This window comes from Synchiropus splendidus, chromosome 1 (genome assembly GCF_027744825.2).
Source record: "Synchiropus splendidus isolate RoL2022-P1 chromosome 1, RoL_Sspl_1.0, whole genome shotgun sequence".
Classification (NCBI taxonomy): domain Eukaryota; kingdom Metazoa; phylum Chordata; class Actinopteri; order Syngnathiformes; family Callionymidae; genus Synchiropus; species Synchiropus splendidus.
The window spans coordinates 60,545,742-60,570,572 of NC_071334.1; the positions used below are offsets into that span (position 1 = coordinate 60,545,742).

The 24,831-nt window shown below is 40.2% G+C and overlaps 2 protein-coding genes across 7 annotated transcripts; one reads left to right on the top strand and one right to left on the bottom strand.

Moving 5' to 3' along the window:
• Positions 1-442: 442 nt before the first annotated feature.
• On the bottom strand, positions 443-14,962 carry hook3 (hook microtubule-tethering protein 3). Of its 6 annotated transcripts, none has more exons than XM_053850071.1 (25): positions 14,819-14,962; positions 11,508-11,593; positions 11,323-11,395; positions 11,195-11,245; positions 10,979-11,111; positions 10,838-10,905; positions 10,669-10,731; positions 10,405-10,488; positions 10,042-10,104; positions 8,852-9,015; positions 8,637-8,777; positions 8,462-8,549; positions 8,215-8,328; positions 8,014-8,124; positions 7,798-7,882; positions 7,647-7,716; positions 6,376-6,516; positions 5,871-5,958; positions 4,606-4,640; positions 4,429-4,511; positions 4,234-4,334; positions 4,044-4,148; positions 3,833-3,904; positions 3,258-3,394; positions 443-3,114 (listed from the first exon to the last, which is right to left on the bottom strand). In XM_053850071.1, the coding sequence occupies exons 1-25, from the start codon at positions 14,873-14,875 to the stop codon at positions 3,102-3,104; spliced, it is 2,226 nt and encodes a 741-aa protein (XP_053706046.1). In that variant the 5' UTR covers positions 14,876-14,962; the 3' UTR covers positions 443-3,101. The 6 variants fall into 6 exon arrangements, 4 of the variants coding, with proteins under 4 accessions (XP_053706046.1, XP_053706037.1, XP_053706072.1 ...); XM_053850062.1 differs by having other exon boundaries at positions 444-2,240; XM_053850079.1 differs by lacking the exon at positions 10,042-10,104 and having other exon boundaries at positions 445-2,240.
• A 2,391-nt stretch (positions 14,963-17,353) lies between these two features.
• LOC128752191 (bromodomain-containing protein 2-like) lies at positions 17,354-23,722 on the top strand. Its single transcript, XM_053853140.1, has 11 exons — positions 17,354-17,570; positions 19,154-19,501; positions 20,663-20,800; positions 20,869-21,004; positions 21,071-21,168; positions 21,260-21,532; positions 21,610-21,738; positions 21,807-21,911; positions 22,013-22,113; positions 23,087-23,361; positions 23,447-23,722. Exons 2-11 carry the CDS (start codon positions 19,280-19,282, stop codon positions 23,545-23,547), a joined length of 1,578 nt encoding a protein of 525 aa, XP_053709115.1. The 5' UTR covers positions 17,354-17,570; positions 19,154-19,279; the 3' UTR covers positions 23,548-23,722.
• The last annotated feature ends 1,109 nt before the right edge of the window (positions 23,723-24,831 follow it).

Consider the following 24,831-nt stretch of genomic DNA (forward strand, 5'->3'; position numbering starts at 1 on the left):
TATGGCGCTTTACCTGTGTCACTTATTTCCAGCCGTCCCTCATCTCATTCATGGAACTCCAGGCTCTCGGGAGGCTGGCGCCGTGAGAGCAGACAGGTCAGGAGACGACTCACGCACAAGGTAAAATAAGAGACAGCAATTCACCTTGATGTTTCTGAGGAGGGAACTAGCTCGCCTGTCAGAAAACCCTGGTGAACATCGGCAGACGCCACACACGGATGCAAGTAGTGTTGAAACAGCGCCATCTTTCTGTGCAGCTGCCACATATCATCTAGAGCAGTGGGCCTCCTTGAGGGCCGCAAGAAGTGTTTTTTGTTTTACGCCTTTGGAAAGGTTAAGAACCCCTGATCTACAGGAAGACTGCAAAAATAAAAAAACAAATGATCAATAACTCAATGCAACAATATTGTTTTTAAACAAACAACCAAAAAAAAAACCCACAAAGTTAAGTAAAGAACCAACGTTTTTATACAAGCTTTATTTACAATGTCATTTGCAAGTTTTACACTTTCAGGAAGCACATGGTTCCGTATAGGATTATTGTGGCCATACACTTCCTTCAATGACGTCAAAAGAAGTATGTACAGAGTGTATACAAGTGATAGAAAACTTGGCAAATGGGAGGATATTTGCTACTTGTAACAGAATTCTTCAAATGAATTAAAAAAAAAAGAAAACACTGCACTCGTTCTTTGACCTGTAAATCATTGCTGTGATAGTTTGCGTCCCACAGCACCTCAGTTAAGACTTGCACGCACTGAGGGATAAAATGGGACAAACATGTCTCACTGTCCCGCATTATTAAAAACATCGCGGATGAGCTCTGGAACACATGAAGACTGATGGTGGACGGTTGAAAGAACTCAGGAAGTAGCGTTTAAAAATAGACTCACATTTCTCTTGCACAAGACAAGTATTTAACAATATTGTCTTGCTGTATAGAACCACAAAAACGCTGTGATAGCGGCATAACACTGACGCAAGAGGGGCAAATGAATAAATAAGCCATAAAGAATAAAATGCACTGCATATTAAATCATTGAAACACAATTTAGGAGTAAAACTGGTTAAAAAGTCAAGAAAAGCCCACATTAAGCATATTTTCCTTAAAAAAAAAGAAGAAAAAAAATCAACATTCTTTTTTATACTGAAGATTTGCAATAAAAAGTCCTCATGCCTTCTTGTTGCAAAACTCTCTGACACGTATTGATACTTTTTTTTCCACAGAAAGGCACTCCACCGGAGGATTCAACCATCTCTCTTAATGAATATGCATCTATGCCTGTAACATGCATGATCATTAGGTCCATTTGAGTTGTTTGTAACAATCGCTTTCATTTCATTTTCCTATTAAAATGACCATGTTTCTGTTGTCTGGGGTTTAACTGCAAACGACTGATCAAATTGAGTAGTAGTTTATCAGAAAATAGTCATTAAAATAAATATATTCCCCCCTCTAACTTCCTTCCTGTTTCCTTCAAGCTTACCATTCTGCCTGTGTGATGATCTTCATACAAGTGGCTTTGTGTGAAAGTGGTAAATGAATACTTAAGACACGTTTCATTAAAACAATATATACATTTAGCTAGTGTATAAATAAAACTACATCGACATTGGGAAATACTGGCATTTTAGGTATCAGTTAATGGGGTCTTTTGTGGTAAAAATGTGATACTGTTAAGAAGAAATACCACATCCGCATCATATGATGCATTTAGATCTGGGTTAGCTAAAAACATTAGTTAATACTTTAGTCACAGAAGCTGTCCAGTAACATTAGAAGGTGAAGTAGTGAAACACTGTTGACGACTTTAAAATATCAGGCTGAACCTCTCAGACGTTTCTCCACTTTTAACAGAAGCAACAACACGTGGTGAAATGAGTCATTGAGGTATCGAGCATCTGAACAGAACAAAGACAAGGCCTATTGATGATCAATGTAACAGAGCTCTCTGTGTCAGTAACGTAGCGGGGCAGTAACAGACTGGAAGCATAAGTGAGGGACGAAGCAATGGGGATGGAGGGAAGCACGACGTGGATGAGAGTTGTTAGTGCTCATATCGCCACGGTGGCCGGTTATTTGCGGTCAACAGACAAAGTCATGCAAATGGCAGGCAAGGCGGGGTGTTTCATGCGCGGCAAGCCTCAGCCGAGTGCTGGCCGAGAGCAGCTGAGGCCACAGACTGGGCCCTTAGTCGGCTCGCTCGGGTCACTGGCCCGCCAATCATGCAGTGATATCGCTGTTGAGGGAGGAGAGACAAAGAAAAGGGTCAGGCAGCCAAGCAAGACAACGGTTAGAGAATCCTTGAGGTTAGTCGATGAAGGCAGAATGGATGTGGAATAAAGAGAATAAGAAAATATTTTGAGGTAACAAGAACTACTTGACCACTGCATGAGTAACCAACAGACCTCTCAGAACTTGAATGTTTCACACACTGCATAAACAGCTGTACTGTAAGACGTTTGGTCAGAAAAAGAAAATGTATTATTAAATGAAATTTTTCACCCCCTTTCTAGTGTTGCTTTGAAAACTTCACCTAGTTTTACCAATTATTATTATTTCACTGAAGTTTCTTCTCCAGCTGGATTAAGATACATTGACTTAGATCCAGTTGATTTACTAAGAATCATTCCCTTCTCATTTTTTCAATGTTCATTATACAAAAATGATGTCAATGTAATGATGTGAGTTAGACATTAGTTGTAGATAAGTATTGCTGGTAGGGAGTAGGGAGCAACCTTAGCTCTTTCCAACACCTCAGATTGCACCTTTTGAAACACTGAGCAAAGTGTAAGTTTTGCAACACAGCAGACAGTACACACAGAAGTACACACATCAGGGCTGTACAGGGAAACGTCTGTAGCTTTTCAAGCTTAACCCTCAATACAGAAAAGAGTAGGTGATGGCAGGGAGCAAACATCAGATGAAGAGGAGTGATAAAAGTTCAGGACGGTCTGCTCCATTCTTGAGATCAATTTTTGATGACCAGGCCACAAGAGAAAGAAAGAATGAAGAGCGCTGGGAGTGATTAGTTAGAGCTTGCCATCGCAAGATGACATTCATTTATGGAGCATTAAAGTGGTACAGTCTTGTCTTGTCTCTACCTCGTGGATCTGATCGAGAGGGGAAAGCAGAAAAATCAGGAAAACATCACAAAGAATATATGAGTGGGAATAGTGCGCCCTGCAAAAACCGCACATGTATAAAAAAGGTTCGAGGTTTTCGAAGGTAGCTGAGTTGCTTGGCTGCCATCTACCTGGCAGTGGCTGGCTGGCCATGTCCGGGGTATGACCGCCGTGTGCTGGTGGCTTGTCTCTGCCGGGCCAGGAAAGATTGACCGGAGCCAGTGCTGGCCAGTCTTTCTTCTGCCGCTTTCCTCTGGTAACTCATGCCCTGATGGAAGAGACAAATACGCATGGTTACGCTTTTATCTGGTAAATACTGCCACCAAGTGGCCGTGTACTATTACAACGCAATGCAAAAAAAAAAAAAAGATTGGTGGAAAAAAAGTTTTTGGCCACACGTAAAATTTGACACAATATCAAATACTAATATCAAAATGGTTTTTCATGATTCAAAAGATATGGCTGCAGTACACAAAAACAAACAAATACAAATAACACTTTTGCATAATGTTTAAAAGAATAAACAAAACTAAATTCTTGACAGTTTCAACACGCCACTTATCAAAGTCAACAAATAACAGGGAATGTGTTGAAAAGTGAACAAATGAAACTCACAAGGAAAAAGGGGGATCTGTCTTTCAATTTTACTCATAAGCACTTGTTATTAGTTCAATAGCAAGTGCTCTTGAAATTTGTGTTTCCTTACCATATTATACCAAGCTGTTACTATCAGTTTCTCCTCATGCTCTCTCTGGGTCTTCGTCTTATCCATTTCTTTCTGTTGGCAAAAATTTAAAAAATGATGAGACCAACCGCTGTACCCACAAATTCTGTTGCCCACAACAACTATTGCACACTATTACATTACACTGATTTCTTGTACATTTTCGTTATGCAGTTTTTTCCTGTGTGATTACCTCCAGAGAGTACAACATCCTCTCTTTCTCCTGGAGCTGGTTCTTCAGGGCCTGGACCTCAGGGCCTGAGCCCTGATTCTGTTTGGGATCCAAGGTCCGAATCACCTACACAAACACACATCATTGTCAAAAGTTCTGCCCATTGTTCCACAGCCACATGTGTTTGTATCAAATGTAATGAATGACTTACGCTCTTGGCTTTTTCTAAATACTTCTTGTAGCGCTCCTCCATCTGTTTCATCTCCTCATCTTTCTTTTTCAAGGCCTCTTCCAATTCATCCACACGTTGGGCTACAAAGAAGAAATATTTTAATCGGACCACCTCCAGGTCAAATGAAGGAAAGCAATGTGTGGTTCTCTGGATCCAAGTGGGGTCTGCACTTACAGTTGGCAGCGAATTTGGGCTCCATTTCATCAATCAGGGCATTTTTCTTCATCAACTCGTTGTTCAATTCTCTCACTTTGTCCCTGAGGTAAGGATATGTGAAAGCTTTCAAACAATCTGCTGGCATGAATTAGACCGTAATGAAGTACGGGAGTTTGAAAAGAAAAAACAACTCACATGTGCTCCTCGTATTTCTTCTTTAAAATGGAAGACTGTAACCAGAAGGAAAAGTGTCCATCAAACGCCATCATTTAGAAATAGAAGATTAATTTTTAAATTGCATTAGCACCAGCCAGGCGGCTCAAAAGCTCTTACAATTTCAGATATTTTCACGTGAACCCAACCAAAGGCAGAGTAAAGGCAATAGTGTTGCGGAAGACAATTACCACTATATTATAGGATGACTGGAAAATGACATTCCACTTATTAGTCAACAATTAAATAGATATTTTATCTATATATTGGGCAAAAATAATTCAGAAATATTTGTGTTTATACTACTCGTCATTTTCCCATTCAGCCTCCCAAGGAGCAACAGCCTGCGGATATGGCACTACAACAGATGAGTGGTTTGATTTGACAACCAGGTCTGGGGTTTTTTTTATATGAATGAATCCTTTCACCCAAACACGTCTTGACATTTTAGTACTAGTACTAAAACATTTTCCTTCTTCGAAGTTGCACAAGACAAATAAACAACTGATACAGTATTTGTCATAGAAAGCATGGCAGAATATATTTTCATGATGAAAACAGGATCACTTTCCTACCAACTTCACATGACATGTAAATGCCGGGTTGGTGCCAATTACAAACAATCTTGAACATGACACAAGGTTTCTATTCTATTTTAAAAAGACTAGCTACATGCTAGAGACACACTGATTACGCTTAATAAGTCAACAAATACTTACTATTGTCTGACAATGTCAGCATTATGTGAAAAAGCAAAAACATGGCATTAAATGTGAAATATTAGACTTAATATCTGACAAAGATTCTTCCTTCTCAGGTCACAAACTTTCTTTTAATCTCCCTGATCAAACATTTCTCTCTTCAATACCTGTCTTCCCTCACCATGGCATTAAACCAGCTATTTCACCTTCCTCTTCAGAGTTGACCTGCAGTCTTCCTCACTATTCTTCCCGGGGGGAAAAAAGGGCAGCTCTTCTCTTTAATTTCCAAAACCTCAGCTCTTTCACTTTACCTCCTAAATCCTCCATCTACGAAAGTAAATCAGAATCACAATAAATCTTCTTTCCAAGCGTGACTCAGTAAACATGTTGCAATGTTAATATTCTTGTTTCAGTGCGAATACCTTCCAAGAAAAAGAAGTGAGGTGGTTGAGTTTGACGAAAAGCATTATATTTCATTGCGCAATCGGCTTATCTTTCTGTGTGAACAACTTCCTGTCAACAGCAAACCAATATTTATCGACTTACATCATCTGCTTTGGAGCCCTGCTCCTGAAGGCTCTTCTGCAGCTCCTCTATCTGGCCCTGCTCCTCCATGAGGCGCTGGTTGATTATTCTAGATCACAAAGACCAAAGAGACAACAAAGTTTACACAGAGTTTGATGAGTAAAAAGAATGCTACAGCAAAAGATTAAAATGACAAACAGGTTAGCTCAATACAGGAAGGTCAGTCATCAAGAAAATCCATGATGTGGAGTGAATCCATGACGTGGGTACAAAGGTTAAGTTAAGGTCAGCTCTATACAATCTCAATTGTCACAATAGCTGACATTAAAGAAAATAGGTAAATCAAAGAAAAAAAATCGGAATAGAACACAAACGTTCACGTGAAACCATTTGCACGGCAAATGATCTTTTGACACCAGGGTAGTGGTGAACCACAACGAGCATAGCAATATATGTTAAGTAACAGAACACAAGCCAATCTACTATCCAGTTTCAGCTGAGTATTCATACAAATACGTGTGCCGACCTGTTTTCTGTCTCGAGTTCACTCTTTCGTCTGTTGGCATCTTCCAACAGACTCTGCAGAAGAGCTATCTTCTCGTTGTCCGATCCCTCCTGGGCCAGCTTCAGCATCTTGTTCTCGTGCTGAAGACGGATTAAATGCTCCCTGCATAAGAAAATATCAACATTTCTATTCATCAAATCATCAGGTAACACTACAGCTTGGAGAACAGTGACAAAGCGGGTGAAAGTCACTCTATTGGTGTCTTATGTAATGTTTTATTCTTTGACTTTGCATTTTATGGTCAATTGAACATTTGCTATACAAGAAACAACACAAACAAGTATTGTTACGTTGACGTACGTTTATTGGTTTCATTAAATGTCTGTTACTTAGGTATTCTAATCACTCGGCATGAGGCCCACAGACAAAAGGTGGAAATAGTTGGCCACTTCCTGCTTTTATCACCTTGGTGATGTCATTGGTAACATGAGTGCAAGGTTCCAACAGTGAGGATGGCTCATGCACTCATGGCGCATGGGAGTGTTGCAACATTTCTCCAATGTTGTGATGGAGCAGCAGCATGCATAACTGGCCATATAGTGAGCGTTGGAATTTGTTATCTGGTTTTAGGATGGAGTTGAGCTCAATGGTGGAGAAACAGAATGGGCATTTGTGTCTGAGAGGAGAAGGGGGAGCAAACAGGATATGATAGAGTCTGCCTCCTTCACCTACTCTAGGCTCACGACAGGAACACATTAACTATTAATAAACTCATTACTTGCTATTTACATTTAATATTATGGTTATTATAGTGTCATTTGGAGTCTACTCAAAAATCTCGACAGTTTTAACATGATACTAGTCAATACTTTAGAATTATAAATGACAGGCGAATATGCTGCAACTACACATTTGAATAAGTAGTTTATTTAGGGTAATAAATGTTCTAAATCTAAATCTAAAGTGTGACCAATCATCAAAAGTAATGAATAAAATACACACACCAGTGCACACAGGTTCTATCAATTAAATAGTGATTCAAAATTTGGTTCATCTTTTAAGTGAGTTGGCCATTTCTCAGTTTACTGTCAATTTGGAACACAAACATGTGTTTGCACAGCAGCAGCAGCAGCAGCAGCAGCAGCTTGCCTTTGTTACAGCAAAACTGCCCCCAGTGCACAATCTTTCAGTCATTTGGCCAGTCAGCTCCACCACTCTGTGACTTTGCAATTTTTTTCAGGAAAGGCAAACACAACTAACACAGCGATTAAAAAAATATATTTCATAATTACCTAATCTCCGGAGTAGTGATCTCAGCGGCAAGTGAATCTGAGCCATCAGCGCTGGTCATTGGGAACAAACCTGAGCAAAAAGTCACACTGGTTACTATCAGATAGAGAGCTCCAGTAATATTTTTATGTTGTGTAGTGGTGTTGATCATACTCGATGAGAGCTGCCCTTCTTGAGCTTGGACACAATGAAGCTCCTCAATAGTCTCTTTCAGTGAGTCCCTCTCGGTTCGCATACGCTGTCAAGAAAATAAACATGAGGAATAGACAAGAACCAAAATTATTACATACATACATACATACATACAGTCCCAACACATCAATAACAACATCAGTAAGAAAACTTAATGAATATCTCAAATCAACATACATCTTTTTCTTTTTGTAGAGACTCCACTTTTTCTTTGACGCGCTTATACTCAAACTCCATCTTGTCGGCTTTTTTAGACTCTTCCGACACTCGATTTTGAAGTTCAACCACCTAAAAAGAAGAGACACAAATTATTTTGCTTCAAGCTTTTCACGTTCATCTATAGTGAGCAAATACGAGCCCATTAGTTTGCCTTATTACCTGTCTCTTGTACGTCTCCAGCTGACCCTTAGTAGCATTAGCTTTTCGTAGCTCCTCTTCCAAACTGATGTTGGTCTGCATCAATAAGGTGTTCTTTTCCTCTAAAAGCTTACTCTGAAAAATGTGTCATAATACTGGTCAAAAACACAAAGTTGTATTATCTACCATACTAGCAGTAAATGGCAATGTTTTGTTCACAAAACTCAATCAAATAATAGATGAAAAATAATATTGAATTAACACCGACCTGTCTTCTGAGTAGTCCCATATCCTCCAGTTTCTTTTTGTAGTGTTCAACGGTGCCCTCTAATTTCGATACCTTGTCAGAGGAATGCCTTGAAACGTTAAAAAAATTAAATTAAATTAATGCATAACATAATTCACTAAGATCCAATGGTTCTTCAGAGTTACTGCTGACTCACCTGAGGACATCCATTTCATCTTTCAGTGACTGGGCTTCATCAGCCAGTGACGTCAGCTCTTCATTCTGCGACTTTACGTCCAGAAGTTCTTTTTCAAGTTCTTCACATCTGATCCGGTAGTCATCTTTTGATGCTTCCAACCTAAATGAAAACAAATAGAACAACATTAGTGACTGATAAGACTACTCTCCTTTTTATGTTTTTTTTTTCCTTACCTGAAAGTCTCTTCTTGAAGCTGTTCCAGCTGTGTCTGCAGCTGGAGATGCCTGCGTCCTGCGGGGCTGTTTATGTCCTCAATGGAGTCAGACTGGTTAAGTCTCTCCATTAAGACCTGGTTTTCAGCGAGTAAACTGCTCTTTTCCTCCTGCAGCGCTGCTACCTAAAAGCAGGAAAAGGGAAAAGAGAGAATGGACAGATAGAAAGCAGCAGGAAGAAGATGACGGCGATCAAAAGAGCAGGATCAGAAAGTTATGGGACGAAAGAGGAGAAAAATAAAGAAGTCGTTAAATTGCATAAATGAATCATAAAACATATTTAACTGTCAGTGCACTACTAATTCTGGTGACACAAACCAAACCTTAGCAAACCCAACACACAAACTGGAGCACAGCAAAGGTCTGTATGTGGTTTGATGTTGTCATCTCAGTGTGACTGACAGATTATCAAACGCTTCACGCCAAGCAAAGCAATAGCTCTTTCAACTGATAACTATGCCATTTCTGCACTCAGCAGTAACCATTGTAAGTTCAAAATTACTCTAACAAGGGTCTGAACCATCTCATGTATCAGCAACGAGTGAAAATATGAAATAGTAACATGAACACTGAGATTTAAATACAAATATATTAAAAGTTAAAAAAAACCCTCAAGTTTTAAATTTAAGCGGTTGTGAAAGCACTGTGAAGTAGGAAAAAAGTTGTGAGTTAGTCATTTAAAAGAGTGACAAATACAATAACATACTCTGTGAAATGCATTACTTTATAAAGCAATAAACTGAGTTTCAGTTAAAAAGCCCAAGCAAGAATAGAAATATTAAATAACTTGTATTCTAAAAGGAAACTAAGAACACTAAACTGAGCCTCACTATAGTATATTAATGCGTGATGCAAGATTATTAACTCGCTCCCACTATGACTGAAAATGAATGAAACACTCTAAGGAAACAGTAGTGCAGGGAAATTTGGACAAACCAAACCAAACTGTTATTGTTATTTTCAAACCAGGGGAAAATGCTTATGCAGAACACAAGTGCACAAATGTGTGCACCCATACGCAGACAGACATGCACACAGAATCTAGAGGGGAAGTCTGGTGCAAGCAGGCTGAAGAATCTCAGGTCCAATCGACACAGCACACAGCATGGATGAAGAACAGAGACAGAAGAGAAAAGAAAGTTTGGATTTACCCTTTCTTCTAGCTCATTTAAGTCTAACCTCAGTCTATCACGCTCCTCTTGGACATGAAGGGCCTTGAAAACAAGGCACAGAAACTTGAAATAGTCAAGAGTTGAGAAGAAAGCTAAACATAACTACTAAATCCTTCAATTGGTGTTGAATTCTCACCAATAAATGTCAATGTGACAAAATGTAAATAACCACATAATGTAAGAAACACTCATGTCTCTCTACAATTAAAACAAGCCTTTGGAAATACAACTACTTTTGGCAATATTTCAACACCAGGTTCCTTAAATTCAAGTGAACACTTAAAGATAGGTCACAGATGAATTTACAGGTTATTCTCATGAGCTCAAGTGCTGGAGACCAACCTGCATGTCAAGCTCTCGACACCTCTGGGCGATCTCCTCCTTTGTTGCCAAAGCGTCGTTCAGCTCCTCAGCTGTCTTCTTAAGCTGAAAAGGATCATGGAATTACGTTATATTCTTGACGACATGGATAAATCAGCGGGATCTGTCGGCAAACCAGCAGCGTGAGTAACGTCTGGTAAAGCAATGGACATCATTTAAAAAGGACACACTGCTGGTTGTAGGGAACAGGCTAACCAATAACCGGCATACATGAAGTCTGCTTACCTGTCGATCTAGATCCACGTATGTGTCATTTCCGCCCGTCACTGGAGTCTCTTTGCTCATCAACTATATCAACAAAATACAGGGTAAGTGGACTACACATGATCAAGCTCTGACCAAGTCAGAAATATATATTTCAAATATTCAGTTTAATATGTACTGAATGATACACCTCTTGGATTGCTGTCATGACAACATGCTGCACCGATTCCTCCATCATCATTATGGTTTGAATGTACTCTAGAGAAAAGAGCAGTTGGTAAGAGAGAGGAATTTTCAAACATTGATCCAGTATCTAACAACGTTAGGACACCTTGCTTCTGTTCACAGTTGACGGCACAGCCCAGTATAAGTTGAAGCATCCTTCCCAACTCTGCTGCATCTGAGTGTTCCCCGATGAGGTTGACATCTGGCAGTATGAAGTCATTAATGTGCTGACGAAGAACCTAATGAGAAGAAAAGTGTTGCACGTACAGTGAGCAAAGGAAAACACCTTCAAGCTAGCTTATGAGCCTGATCGTACTCTTACCTCCTGGTTGTAGTCTAAAATGCCTTTCAACACTTTCTTTAGATTGCTGACCTGCAACAGTACATTTACGTCAACATATGGCAACAACCCTTTTCTTTGTTTTTCCCATACAAATCAGTGGTTCTTACCTTTAGTCTCCAATTGTCGCCGACTTCTGGTTTGATCCGACTGATCCACACATCATTAAAATATACAGCATCTCTGAAAATTAGGCAGAAGATGGATGAGAAAAAATGTTACGGAATGTGGAGAATGTCTGTCTGACCAGGCAATATGCATAGCATTGATACTTAAAATGGGGTCAAGAACTTACATTTTCTGTAGAGTCTGCGCCATGACCAGGCCACTCATCAAGTCATCCACACTCTTGCAAGGAGCATCCACCCCAAATGTCTGAATCTAAGCAGAGGAAGTAACTCTGTTACTAAAAGAAATACCCCTCTAAAAATGATGGCTCTTTTAATGACAAACAAAACCAATTCACATCACTTATCATGAGCGACAACAGATTCAAATGTCCTTTATTTCATTTGTATTTTTGTCCTTCACACAACTTCCTTTTTCTTACGCTGAAGGCTTGCTAGGCCTTTTCTGAAACTTACAATGTCACTTTTTCAGGATGCTGTAAAGGTCATTTGTGTGTGTAAAAAACACCACGTGGTTTTAGCCAACTCACAGCCAAAACAACCCCCTCTTACACAACAACCAGTGAGAAACTGGGACCCCACCATTGTTGACAACATACGGTGCCCACTCTAGTTCAGCCAAACAGTAGAGGCAGATTTACAGCACAATAAAGATTACATCATATCCTGTGTATCATGCTGGAACCACCCAGAATCAGAGCAACGGGGGCAGGTAGTATAAACACAATAATATAGTTATAAAAGACACACAACATCAATGCATTCAACACAATGGTTGTACTGAGCGTTTGTGTGAGTAGTACGAGTGTTGACTGTACATAGGGAGAGCCTGTCCTGTGAATAAAAAGAATTGAATAAAGTAACACAAGGCTTCATTGTGTGACATAAATAAATAGGTTTTACTGAATGAAGTACATAGTATTTCCAATCCCACCGTTCATTAGAAAAATCACCTCAAATTACCCTCAAATGTTATTAAGTTGAGGGATAAAAGTAGAGCTCAAGAATTCATCTTCCGTTGACAAGTTTCCAGTTGATCATGTGACACATACAAATTCACCACCACAGTTGCATCACTGTCTTAGAATCACTGATAACACAAGACAGTGGTTCTAATTGACCGTAGCAATCGAGCAGGATCATGTAAATTAAAGCATATTTTCTAATTTTACAAATATACAGTGGCTTAAAGAAAACAAAACGTGGTTTTCTCTGTGTGCATAAAAATGGCACAAGTACGAGCTATTGACAAAATGTTCAAATTGGGTGAACCACCACACAAAATATTCTCAATAAAGGCCCACCCGAGGTGTTTCATCTGCCGCACAGATGAATGGCATGGAGAGACACATCACACCTGAATGCTGAGTGCCAGTGTGTAGTGCCCATTCTATCCATTCTCTCCCTATGCAGCTGTTTCCTGAAGCTGAATTTCAACAGAATTTTATCATGGTTCTACACAACTGCACGCAACATTCAACACAACATTCAAGATTCCTTCTCTGACTTGCCATTGATACTTGTTAAACTGGCAACTGAAACAAATAGTTGTCTTGGTTTAACTGCAAAGCTATGCGCAGCTTCTGTGTTCTCTTGGCTTGTCTACTTGAAATAATTTATAGCATCATCTGAGAAAATGAATACAGCTCCTGGGTAGACAAGCGGTAAACCCTAAAACAACAACATGAATCCCAGAGGAAATTTCACTTTGACTGTCGACACAGACATTGTAGATTGATACAGCTAACCAAAAACAGTGTTCGTTATTTTATTAATTCCACACTTGTCAGATAACAAACAAAACAGTAACACTGACTAATATACAATATAAAGTAATTTATAGATTCAATCGACTAAAATGCATCTACATCTTCTGCACCAAAAGCAGAACATTGAGTTATTTGTTGTATATTGTAACATGTACTGTATTCTAATTTGACCCATACATTAGAATATTAGATTATATCTGCATAATCCAATATATCATTGTGTGTTTCATAAGCAGAGGGAGCAAACTGTATTTCGTCACATGACTAAAAAGTTGACAGGTATGTGAGGAATGTGTGTTCATATCAAGGGTGTGTGGCTTGAACCGCTGCTATTTTACAAGAGTCGAGACATGACATGAGGACGGGAGGAGACATACCTCGATCAGCACACTGCTTATTAATGCTTTAAATGTCTTTTACTTACTTCCCTCTAGAGATATGGGGGATGGAGACTAAGTTACTTTGAGCAAGAAGCAAATAGGCAAAAATCCTCTTGGTAACAGTGAAGACTAAGAAATGGTGAAAGAAATAGTGCTTAGCAATCACCCATATAGAAGCACGCAGCAGCATTAAAATACCAGCTCTCACAGTAGTCTTCCCAGTACACCGTAAGCAAGTTACTGTTGAGATAGATTTGGACAGAACAAATTTAACATGTCTGTGTCTCAAAATCGAGTGTGCTGTGTGTTAATGTTGAGTGGTGGACTCTTCTACACAGTTTCTTTATGAGACTACAATTGATGAAATCTGTTGTTAGTTCAAATCCAAAAAAAAATCGTCATCCTTTAAATAATTGGTGGATTAATAGTGTTGACTGTTTATCAACACCCATCAGTTAAGCATAGTGATCAGTATATATAATAATGTTTTTGTTTTTTTTGGCACCTGTGATTTCCATTCCAATCGAATGTAATACAGACCAGGGGCCCGTTTATTCTCAGTAACTCTTTATATACTATAACTTTGGATTTGTAGATTTAGAACTGTCATTTTAAGCCTTGTGACATTTTCCACAGGGTCCAGTGTTTGTTTATTAAGAATGGTCCACCTCACATTTTGGCTGTAAACAGCAAGCATAAGGGCAGTGTAGAGAAAACACACACAAGGAAAGGCATCTATAAAATAATATTAGTGGATAGTGCTGCTTACACTTACGCCACAATGAAAAACTATCAAGCTCAGGCTCAGACACAGAGAACAATTGTGCGACAGAATGAAGCAGAACGAAGGATTCCTTCGTTGGGACGTGCGTCTACTACTCACTTCCATTTCGACACCTCTTCGTCTTAACCACTGTTTACTGACTAGTCGCTATTTATTCAGATCCCTGAAACACCTGAACTGTCTACTGTGCAAGGAACGTCAGTGCAACGCATAGCTCCCGTCTTGGTGCCTTTTCTCAGCGTCCTGACACACAACGAAGGAATTCACCAAAATACTCAGCGACACCCAAACTTCATGATCATAGCTGACCGAGTCTGACTCGTACAGTGGCGTCTCAGCACGGCCCTTTTGTTGCAGTATAATTACCGTCTAGACAACCTTTGCTGGCAGCGAACAGGCAACACATCAGCAGCAAACAGCTGGCCTGCATACGTAACCAACATGAGCCAGTGTCGGTTTCCTATAGCCTGCTAGCCACTAGCTCACCGAGCTAACGTTAGCATTGCACCATGAAACAGGCAAGAATTGCGTAATTTCTTACATACCCATGTTAACAAGCTCTCACAGAGTTCCATACGATCCAGGGACTCTGATGTACTCATCGTTACGAAATGAAGACCGACTGGGAGTGATATACAGTGCCCGAAGTTGACGATCGTCTCATACGGTCCAAATTCTCTCTTTCTCTGGGTGTCTCAATCTGACGCCGGCGTCTGCCGGAGAAGGGCGGGGTGGGCGGAGTCTGTAGTGGATTTAAAGAAAAACTCACATCTTGATGCATATCAAACGCTCACACCGGGCTCTTCACTTTTGTTTGTGTTTACGTTTCAATGCGAGCGTATTGTGCGTAAAGTCACTCACGTATAAACAGCAGTGTGTGTCTAATGTTTATTGTATTCATCGGAGAAATCCGGCGCGTGCGCAATATTGTGGGCTTTCTCGTTTACTTATTGATATTTACTGATGCATGCAAATGAGGTTGGATGTTTACATTCCGAGGCAACTTGTGAGGCCGGATTCCTTTGGACCGCATGGTGTCAAGCCCTACCTTTCTCGCGGACTTTCCTGAACGTCTGCAAGCGTTCGATTCCAACTAAATATGAAATATGTTCATTGATTATTTCCATTTTCATACTGTATTCGAACATGCATTTCATGTCACCAGTTTGTTCTCTCGCACTGTTAGTGTGTCTTTTAGAAAGACGTGTGTCAGCAGGCAAAAAATAGAAAAATAAGGGTGTATGTTTATGCAATAACAAGATAGGCAATAAAATGGGTTAATACAGCATACAGCACTGACCATGGCAATAAATTTGATTCGGATTCTAATTCTGATTCTGGTTGAGATCGGACATTATATTAATCAATTTAACAGGATTCTTTTTTAAAACACAATATATTATGACCACCAATCATTTTAGTTTTATAGTTTTATAACGATAAATCATAAAAGCATACGTTTTTTTTTTTTTTTTGTTTGTTTTTTTTTTAGTGGTCAGAGAGAATGCAGCCATGAGGGGACGCAAGCCAGTTTCTTCTCACGCGTGTCTCAAGCCCAGATAAATGCAGAGGGTTGCGACATGAAGGCCATCCGACATAAAAACTTGCCACACTAAAAGATGCAGATCAGACAAATGTATCCCATACCGGATCGATCGAGGCCTGGGTCAACTACGACCACCAACAGTGCTGGTAACCAGCAGGGTGCTGATGGAAATTGGACTACTGTAGGTCATAGACAGAGAAGGAGAGGGGGGAGGCGTGCCAATAGAGAGAGGGAGAACAATGACAGGGAATGCTGAGAGTTGCCAGACATGATGCAGAGGAGGAAGGTGGATATTCTATGTGTTCAGGAGGAGCAAGGCTAGACGCTTAGGAGCAGGTGTGTCTAACATGGTGTAGATGGCAAGAGGAATGGAGTGAGAGTCATCCTGAAGGAGAAGTTTGTCAGGAATGTTCTAATAGTGAGAAGAGTACAAGTCAGAGTGATCAGTCTCAAGTTAGAAATTGAAGGGGCCATCTTCAATGTAGTTAGTGCTTATGTGTGGTGATGAGGAAGTGATGGGAAAGTTTGGTGTTCAGGATAGGAACACTGAAGGTCAGATGGTTGTAGACTTTGCAAAAAGGATGGAAATGGTTGTGGTCAAGACTTTCTTCCAGAAGAGAGAGGAGCATAGGGTGACTAGCAGAAGTGGAGGTAGGAGCACACAGGTGGATTGCATCTTGTGTAGAGGATGTCACTTGAAGGACATGAGTGATTGTAAAGTAGTAGTGGGTGAGAGTGTGGCCAGACAACATAGGATGGTGGTGCTCAGGATGACCATGGTGGTGAGGAAGGTGAAGAGGGCAAAGGCAGAGAAGAAGACAAAGTTGTGGAAGCTGAAAGAGGAAGAGTCTTGTGTTGCCTTCTGTTGTATATACTGAAGGATTGAAGCAGGCTTTGGGTGGCCAAGAAGGACTTCCAGATGACTGGACAACTATGGCTGAGGTGATCAGGGAGACAGGTAGAAGAGTTCTTGGTGTGTCATCTGGAAGAAAGGTGGATAAGGAGACTTGGTGATGGAAGGAAGAAGTGCAGGAGTGTATACAACGGAAGGGGTTAGCAAAGAAAAAGTGGACTTGCATGCAAGGTTGGACAGTAAGGAGGGTGAGAGGGATTTGTACAGGACTGCAAGGCAGAGAGAGAGATTTTTTCCCAATTCACTCAGTATATAATGTTGGACTTTAGAACCTTACCATTCACTGTACACAACACTGTTGTTTAAGTCTCAATAGAGGAACTCTTGATTAATTTTAATCCAAATAATATAACATTTCTCTCCTGATTATTCAATGAAAATCTAAAGGAGTTTAAGTTGATTTGTTTGATTTGAATATTTACCCAAATCTCCGTTAAAATTGATAGAATAAATCCGTAATATTAATGCATAAAAAGTCATGTCATTGAGGGAATAATAAAAGCAATCCAATGTCATCTAATCTAGTTTTTTCCTATTTGTCTCTGTTGTGCATGACATGCGCACTCCAGCTCAGCAGATGGCACTACACGCACGCAGGACACTACCACAGTCAAACGGCAGAAGAAAATACGTGTTGTTGTGACGGGGACCAGACGAAAACTTAATTGTTTTTAGCTAGTTTTCATCATTGTTTTTAAGTAATATGACATCTGTTCGACACTGATTCCCTTGTTTTTTTTAGCTGGACTCGAAAAGTTCCGCTTTATAATTCCATAAACGACATTAGTTAACTTTTTGGGATCCGCAGTACATGTGCCACAGTCTGCCACTTACCAAGGTAGAGTACTTCACAGTCCCCGTACGAATATAATAAATTATTCTCAAATATAATACTATTGGATTAGTCACTCGTTTCACACTTTGCAGCTCGTTTCTTGTGCATCATTTGCCGTCGTGCCATTTTAGTAACATGAAGTAATATGTACAGCTGCTTCAAAATAATGTGTAAATAATGTATTAATGTCTAACGATTGAAATGAGCTCTGTGAACTAAAACTTACTGCGGAGCTGAGTTAATGATGTTACATCTGAAGATGATGTGACAGGTGCACAACGATCAGTCATATCTGGAAAGAACAGAACCTGTCATGTTCAAAAAACAACCCTGTTCTAACTGTTGAGTATGTGCCACACGAAAGTGCTATCTGAATTGAAATTAAGGAATATTATTAGTCATTACATTTTGTAATTATTTTAAAGCGTGACCTGAAGAATGATATAGGTTATAGATTTTAGTTTGATTTAACTAAAATATGAGCCTAGCCTCATGACTTGAAGCTGAGGCAATGTTCTGCATGTTTGCAGGGATACTGTCCTTAGGACGTTTGGAAATGATGGACATCATTGTATTGCTTTCACGATACATAATAATCGCATTATATTACATGTCATTTAGCATCCTCATGCATAGATACTCACAATAAGTTCATCTAGCCGTGAGGCTTCACATGCACACAAGAGCCAAATGTTCCGCTATAAAAAATCATGCTCCAAGTGACATAGACCTGCTGCTTTGTTATTAAGGCATACTCTCTGAGTCGAAGGGAAGTTAAAATGGAATGTGTATTGACCAATTTGCAGAAAGTCCATTGACTTTTTTGCCGACCATTAGTCGGTGGAGACTAATGGTTAAAGCTACTTGGATTTGAACGACCTTGGTTGATGGACAGTGTTCGTCCTGACCTGTTGGTGATGGGATAAGGAAGTACGAGACCAGTTGGCTGTAGAGTAGCTACAAAGCTCTGACCGGCCAGGAGGCAGTTGCAACACTATGGATATAAGTGGATTGCTGTGTGAATTAGAATCTTGTCTGCTTCCAGATTTTGTGTGTTTTTTTGCAAAGACAAACTGTTGTGTTGGCTTGACCGCCTGGGCACTTGACAGATAAAACTCAATTGCATGTTGCCTAAGTAACACAATTCCTTGTTGCTTTCTCCGACCAGAACCTTTATTGGTCGTTCACAACAAATAGAAAATTAAATATCAATTTCCATGTAGCTATCTTGTGTCCCTATAATCTTTCTGCACACAAATATGTCTTAAGATACAGGTCATTTTATTCAATGGTGACTCGAACATCCATATAGCAAATATTTAAGGCTTTAATTTCCTTTTTTTATTGACCGTCCCCGTTGAGACACCAGCAGCTGCCACTGCACACTAGCGTCTTCGTGGTCTTCACCAAGTGAGAACATTAAATCTTGATCACTGGTTTTACTGAAAGCATTGTCAGAGGAGCTAATGGTAGAGGTATGGTAAAAATGCTGCCAGCCAAAACGGCACTGGGAAATAATCGCCGTTTTACCTCATAATAGAATGAAAAGCTCATGAATATATATTAATATTGTCTTTCACTCTCAGGTCCTTCAGTGAGATTTGAAACGAGCGATGTTCCATGGGAGCTGTCGATACTGTCGGCCTGCAGACTGAGACCTCAGGCGTTACAGGAAATAACAAAATCCAGCAGAAGCACAGCATTTATACATCATGGACGAGTCCACTCATAAGACTGTTGTCCCAGTGAAGGCAGAACCAGATGCCCCTCAGTATCAGAATCCTCCGCCGCCTGAAGTAAGCAATCCTAACAAAGCAGGCAGGATGACCAACCAGCTGCGGTTCATGGAGAATGTAGTGGTCAAATCCCTGTGGCGCCACCAGTTCGCCTGGCCGTTCCTCGTCCCTGTTGATGCCGTGAAGCTCAACTTGCCAGTGAGTGCATCTCACATGCCACTTTCTCTCTCAACTTACTGGTGCCTAATATAAATTCAGTGGCTATTAAAACTTAACTATGCATGAAAACATTGACTTGGATGTGTAAATTGCTGCTTTTCTTTGTTATGCTGTGCTCATTATCATGGCATTTCAGTTATTTTCTAAGCAACTGCTTACATTCAAAACAAGGGTCTTAAACTTGCACCTTTCCTTTGGATGATATTTGGTCTCTGTATGTTCTTCGTGTTTAGCATTAGATACTTGCAGGTTATTGCATGACTATTCCCGAAAGACATACTTGCATCAGCAAGTTGCGAAACTTATTATTGTATTTGTATCCCAGCTGTTACTGTGCAAAGAGCAATTGTATCAGCTTATGAAATGTGTTTATTTTACAAATATCTTGAACAGACTCATTTAGAATTCTAGATCAGTCATGTCATTCGCATAGCTCTGGCAAGACTCTCACTTGAATCTTTTTCTTTCTTTCAGCATCTTGTTCACAATTTTTTCTGGACATGCACCTTATGTATATTAAGCATCAAGGCATGATCTAAACCACTCTGTGCATTTTTACTCCTGTATTGCATCTTGTTGCAAATTATTATTTTGGGATGTTTTGAAAAAGGTACCAAATGCAATTTTAATTTGCTGTATTACTTACTCTTTAGGAGCGCTAATATGTTTGTCTTAGTATAGGCCCTGATGAACATCTCCAGAAACAATGTTGGATTACTGTTGTTTTGTGTATTATCTACATGAAACTACATTCGATTTGTTTCCATATTAATGAACATGAACATATGAAGACACTCCTTCACTTACACTATGTGAATGTGTGTAGCATATTTTATGCTTGAGTGTGTAAGATAGTTTCCATAAATAAATAAGATATTGTTTTTACAATGTTGAAGAGTTGTTTATAAAGAAGTCAGATGATTGTGGCAATGATAAATCAATTGCATTTAAACTGTTTGCAGACAGATGGAGCTACATGACTTCCGTTAATAATAAACTTGATGTAAAACCGAAAAGTTTTCAACAACAACAATAATAATAATAATAACAATAATAATAATATGATGATGATTTTGCAACAACATTCAGTGCACATATATGCCTTTCTGGTAATATCTGTTCCTTTAATCCACATTTTAGGATTACTACAAAATAATAACATCTCCAATGGATCTGGGAACCATCAAACGGCGTTTGAAGAACAACTATTATTGGAGCGCAAGTGAATGTTTGCAAGACTTCAACACCATGTTCACCAACTGCTACATTTATAATAAGGTGATTTTATTGCCGAATAAATGTGTGAAACTGGATTCTGTGAAACTGAATTCTTCTCCATCTTTCAGCCCACCGATGACATTGTGCTTATGGCCCTAGCCTTGGAGAAGGTTTTCTTATCAAAGGTTTCACAGATGCCACAGAGAGAAGTTGATGTTCTCCCGACAGTCTCAAGGGGGAAGGTCAAGAGGAGCAGCCACGAAGGTTCGTGTGAGAGGGAATGTATGTCTTTTTAAAGGGTGTGCCATACATTTAAGGAATTTCTTTCAGGGGACCAAGAAGAAAGCAATGCATCACCAAAGCAGCCAGATAGTGACAGAAGTTCCTGCTCATCTTTGACTCTCCAACAATCACTAGCTGCTAAAAAGGCAAGTTGGCCACAATGACTGCGCCACAATAGTGATCACTTGACCTGGGGAAGTTTTAAATGTCCCTCTGCTCTGTTCTGCTCAAAAAAAGAAAACAGTGAAGAGGAAAACCATTACCAGTCAGAGTCAAGGATTTCAGAGGAAGAGGAACTTGCAGATGAGCAGCCGGGCGGACAACTCATCTGAAGGTTGTCAAGGACAGAACACGCCGCTCAAGTTCTGCAGTGACATCCTCACGGAAATGCTGTCAAGTAAATATGTTGCGTTTGCTTGGCCATTCTACAAGCCTGTTGATACTGAACTCCTGGAGCTTCACGACTACCATGACATCATCAAGCACCCCATGGATCTCAGTACTGTTAAAGTATTTATACTATCTTTATATTGCCATGTGATTTGTTCTATTGAAACCATGCTTAGTTTTCAAATGTTATTCTGCAGAAGAAAATGAGCAGAGGAGAGTACCAGGATTCCCAAGCATTTGCCACGGATGTCAGGTTGATTTTTTCTAACTGCTACAAATACAACCCTCCAAGTCATGAGGTTGTTTCCATGGCCAAGAGGCTTCAGGTATGTTTTTGTGTGGCTCCACATTTCTTTGAGCGCAGCAGGTGATGGTATTCATTTTTTGCATGCAGGGGGTCTTTGAGAGAAAATTTGCAAAAGTTCCTGATGAGCTGGCAAGAGCTGTTTCTCCTAATGTAGGATGCAAGGACAGATCTGGCTCAGCTGAGCTGCAAGAGGTGCTGCAAACTTCTCTGTCCTAAAGTAGATTTGCCTTCATAAGATACACAACACAAGTTCTTTACAATTTTTAAATGGCATTTGTCCCATTTCTTTACAGGTGAAGTATCAAGGCCAGTTGAGCACAGACGCTTGTGCACACGGAAACAAAGAAAAGGATAGTTCAGCAAGCCTTAATGTTGTACACAGTTCTGTCTCAAGGTATGCACCAAAGATGCATGGTCCACATGGTCCACCAAAGTACATTCTCAGCTTTAACCTTTTTTCACATATTTATTTTGTTGAATCTAACCTTACTATAGTCAGTGCTTTTGTTTTGCCACATTACCAATTGGGTTGATGTACAGATCATTGTTTGTATCTGATGCCCAAGTGACAGCTACTCGAGTGCTCACATCAACCCAGTTAAACTGAAATTTCCACCTTTCATTAAACCACTTGCACCATTCAAAAACACGTGAGCATGACATTGTCTCATCCCTGTACACTTGCTGCAGCAATCGCATTGCTTCTGACGGTCTTTTCCCCAACTGTTTGTTGCTCCATGCTCAGTGCTTGCCAACCTGAGAAAGAGTATACCTATATAAAATCACGTGGAAAGAAGTTCAATAGCTGCAGAAAACTAAGGTTGAAGGGGAAGCCTCTTGGCGGATGAAACGCTTCCAATGGAAACCAGAGGTTATAGTGTGTGTGCGCGCGCATTTGTGTCTCAAGTTCACCTACACAACATCACTTCTTAGTTATGGCTGAAAGGTTATTGGACTGTCAGACGCATGAGTCATGATGCTTGCAGCCAAAACTTCTAGTTATCATAGTGTCATGGAGCTTGACAGCATCTTTTTTTACCCTTTGAAACCACATTACCTGTTTTATTTTAATCACATCAACATGACAGTTAACAGTAAGGGTCCAAGCGCTACTGAACAGTGAGGCAAGGGTAACTCAAATGTCCCACAAACCATTGTCTATTTTCCGCATGAGAAAGGTCATTTCCTGCAGCGCAGCCATATTTATTTATTCCAGCTGTCATGCAAAATGTGAAGGCTCTTTCCTGCGGGCCACTTTTGAGTGAATGGATGCTTTTGACAGGGAGGTTTTGTGCTCAACCATTGGGATCAGTAGATTATAGTCGGTTCTCATCTCACAGATTCGACTAATCTGACTACTGTTTCAGACATTCCTGGAAAGAAAGCAAGGACTGCGAAACAGATGACGAGTCACTGCAGATGACTTACGAAGAGAAGCATTTGCTGAGCCTCGAAATCAACCGTCTTCCAAGCCTGGAACTGGGCCGCGTGGTGGAGATCATTCAGAAACGAGAGCCAACAATGCGAAGCAGTGACCCGGAGGAGTTTGAGATCGACTTTGAGGTCCTGAAGCCTTCAACACTACGTGAGCTGGAGTGCTACGTCAGGGCTTGTTTGAACAAAAGATTGCAGAAGTATCAAAGTACGTACGAGCATATTCATGGGCCTGTCATTTAGATTGGTACATCTAGCTTTCTTTTTAATAGTGTCTATCTGTTTATTCCCAGAAAAAAACAGTGGATCCCCCAGCAGCAGCGGCACTAGCACTTCCTCAGAGTCAAACTTCGGCAGCTCAGATGATCACAGCCCTGAAAACTGTGACTTGTGACCAACCTTCACTAAGGCAGTTATACTTCTATAGATCTAGAAATGTTTGAGTATGACTGCATAACTGTTGTTTTGTGCCTTGTTTCACCTGAGAGTCTTGTCACTTCACCCTATTGTGAGAGGCTTTTCCAGGGAAACGACCTACAAAAGGAAAACACTGAACATTTCTGGCAATAAAAAAGTTCTGAAAAATCTCTGTACAACAGCGTTGGCTTTTCATTCAACACCAAAGATGAGTAATGTGTAGTGGGAAGCATTTATCAGATTGAACTAATTGTAAAATAAACCTCAGCCATAACGACTGCAGGTCACTAACAAACCGGCAGATGGCAGCAATAACTTATTGTGTAATACACAGGGTCTCCAGTTCCTGAATGTTTATGTATTATTTTGAGGGATTTCAACTCGTCATTTATTAGTTAATATAATGTAATGACATACAGACCTGATCAAAATCTTAAGACCGGTTGAAAAATAGCTAGAATTTACCTTTTGCAAATTTGGTCTTAATGAGGTTTTAAATATAGCTAAATGCAAAAGCAAGCAGGGGGAGTGTAACAAAAAAAAGTATAAAGTAAAGTAAAACAACAAGTGAACTGAAATTGGCTGTTTGTCACCTGATCTTTAGAGAACATCCCCAAATGTTCTCTGTAGGATTTAAATCAGGGGAACATGCGGGATGGTCCAAAAAGAGTGATGTTATTCTCCCTGAAGAAGTCCTTGGTCAACTGAACATTGTGTCCTGTTGAAAAAACAGCTGTTTCCACACAGACGAGGGCCCTCAGTCATGAGAGGATGCCCGCTGCAACAGCTGCACGCAACCAGCCACCGTTTGACGCCCCTCCACCACCTGAAGCTCCAGTGTTCCACTGAATGAAAAAGCACCCCAGATCAGGACGGACCCCACTCCACTGTGCTGGGTAGAAACATCTCAGGTGGGGTCTCCTCATGCCAGTAACGTTGGAAGCCATCTGGATCTGGATCATTTTTCCACCTTTCAATGTCCCATGTTTGATGCTCCCTGGCAAAGTGGTTATTGCGCCACAGTCGGCACCAGTAAGGGCCTTAATTTGGGTCGAGGACCATCCTGTCTTGATGGACAGCCGATCGGATCCTCCAGCTCAGCGCTGGTGTAATATTTTTTGCGTCTACCACTTGACTTTTTTGTTCCATAATGCTCAGGATCTTTCAAAAAAATTTGAATGACTGTCTTGCTGCGTCCAACCTCAGCAGCAATGGCACGCTGCGAGAGGCCTTGCTTATGCAGCTCGACGATCCGACCATG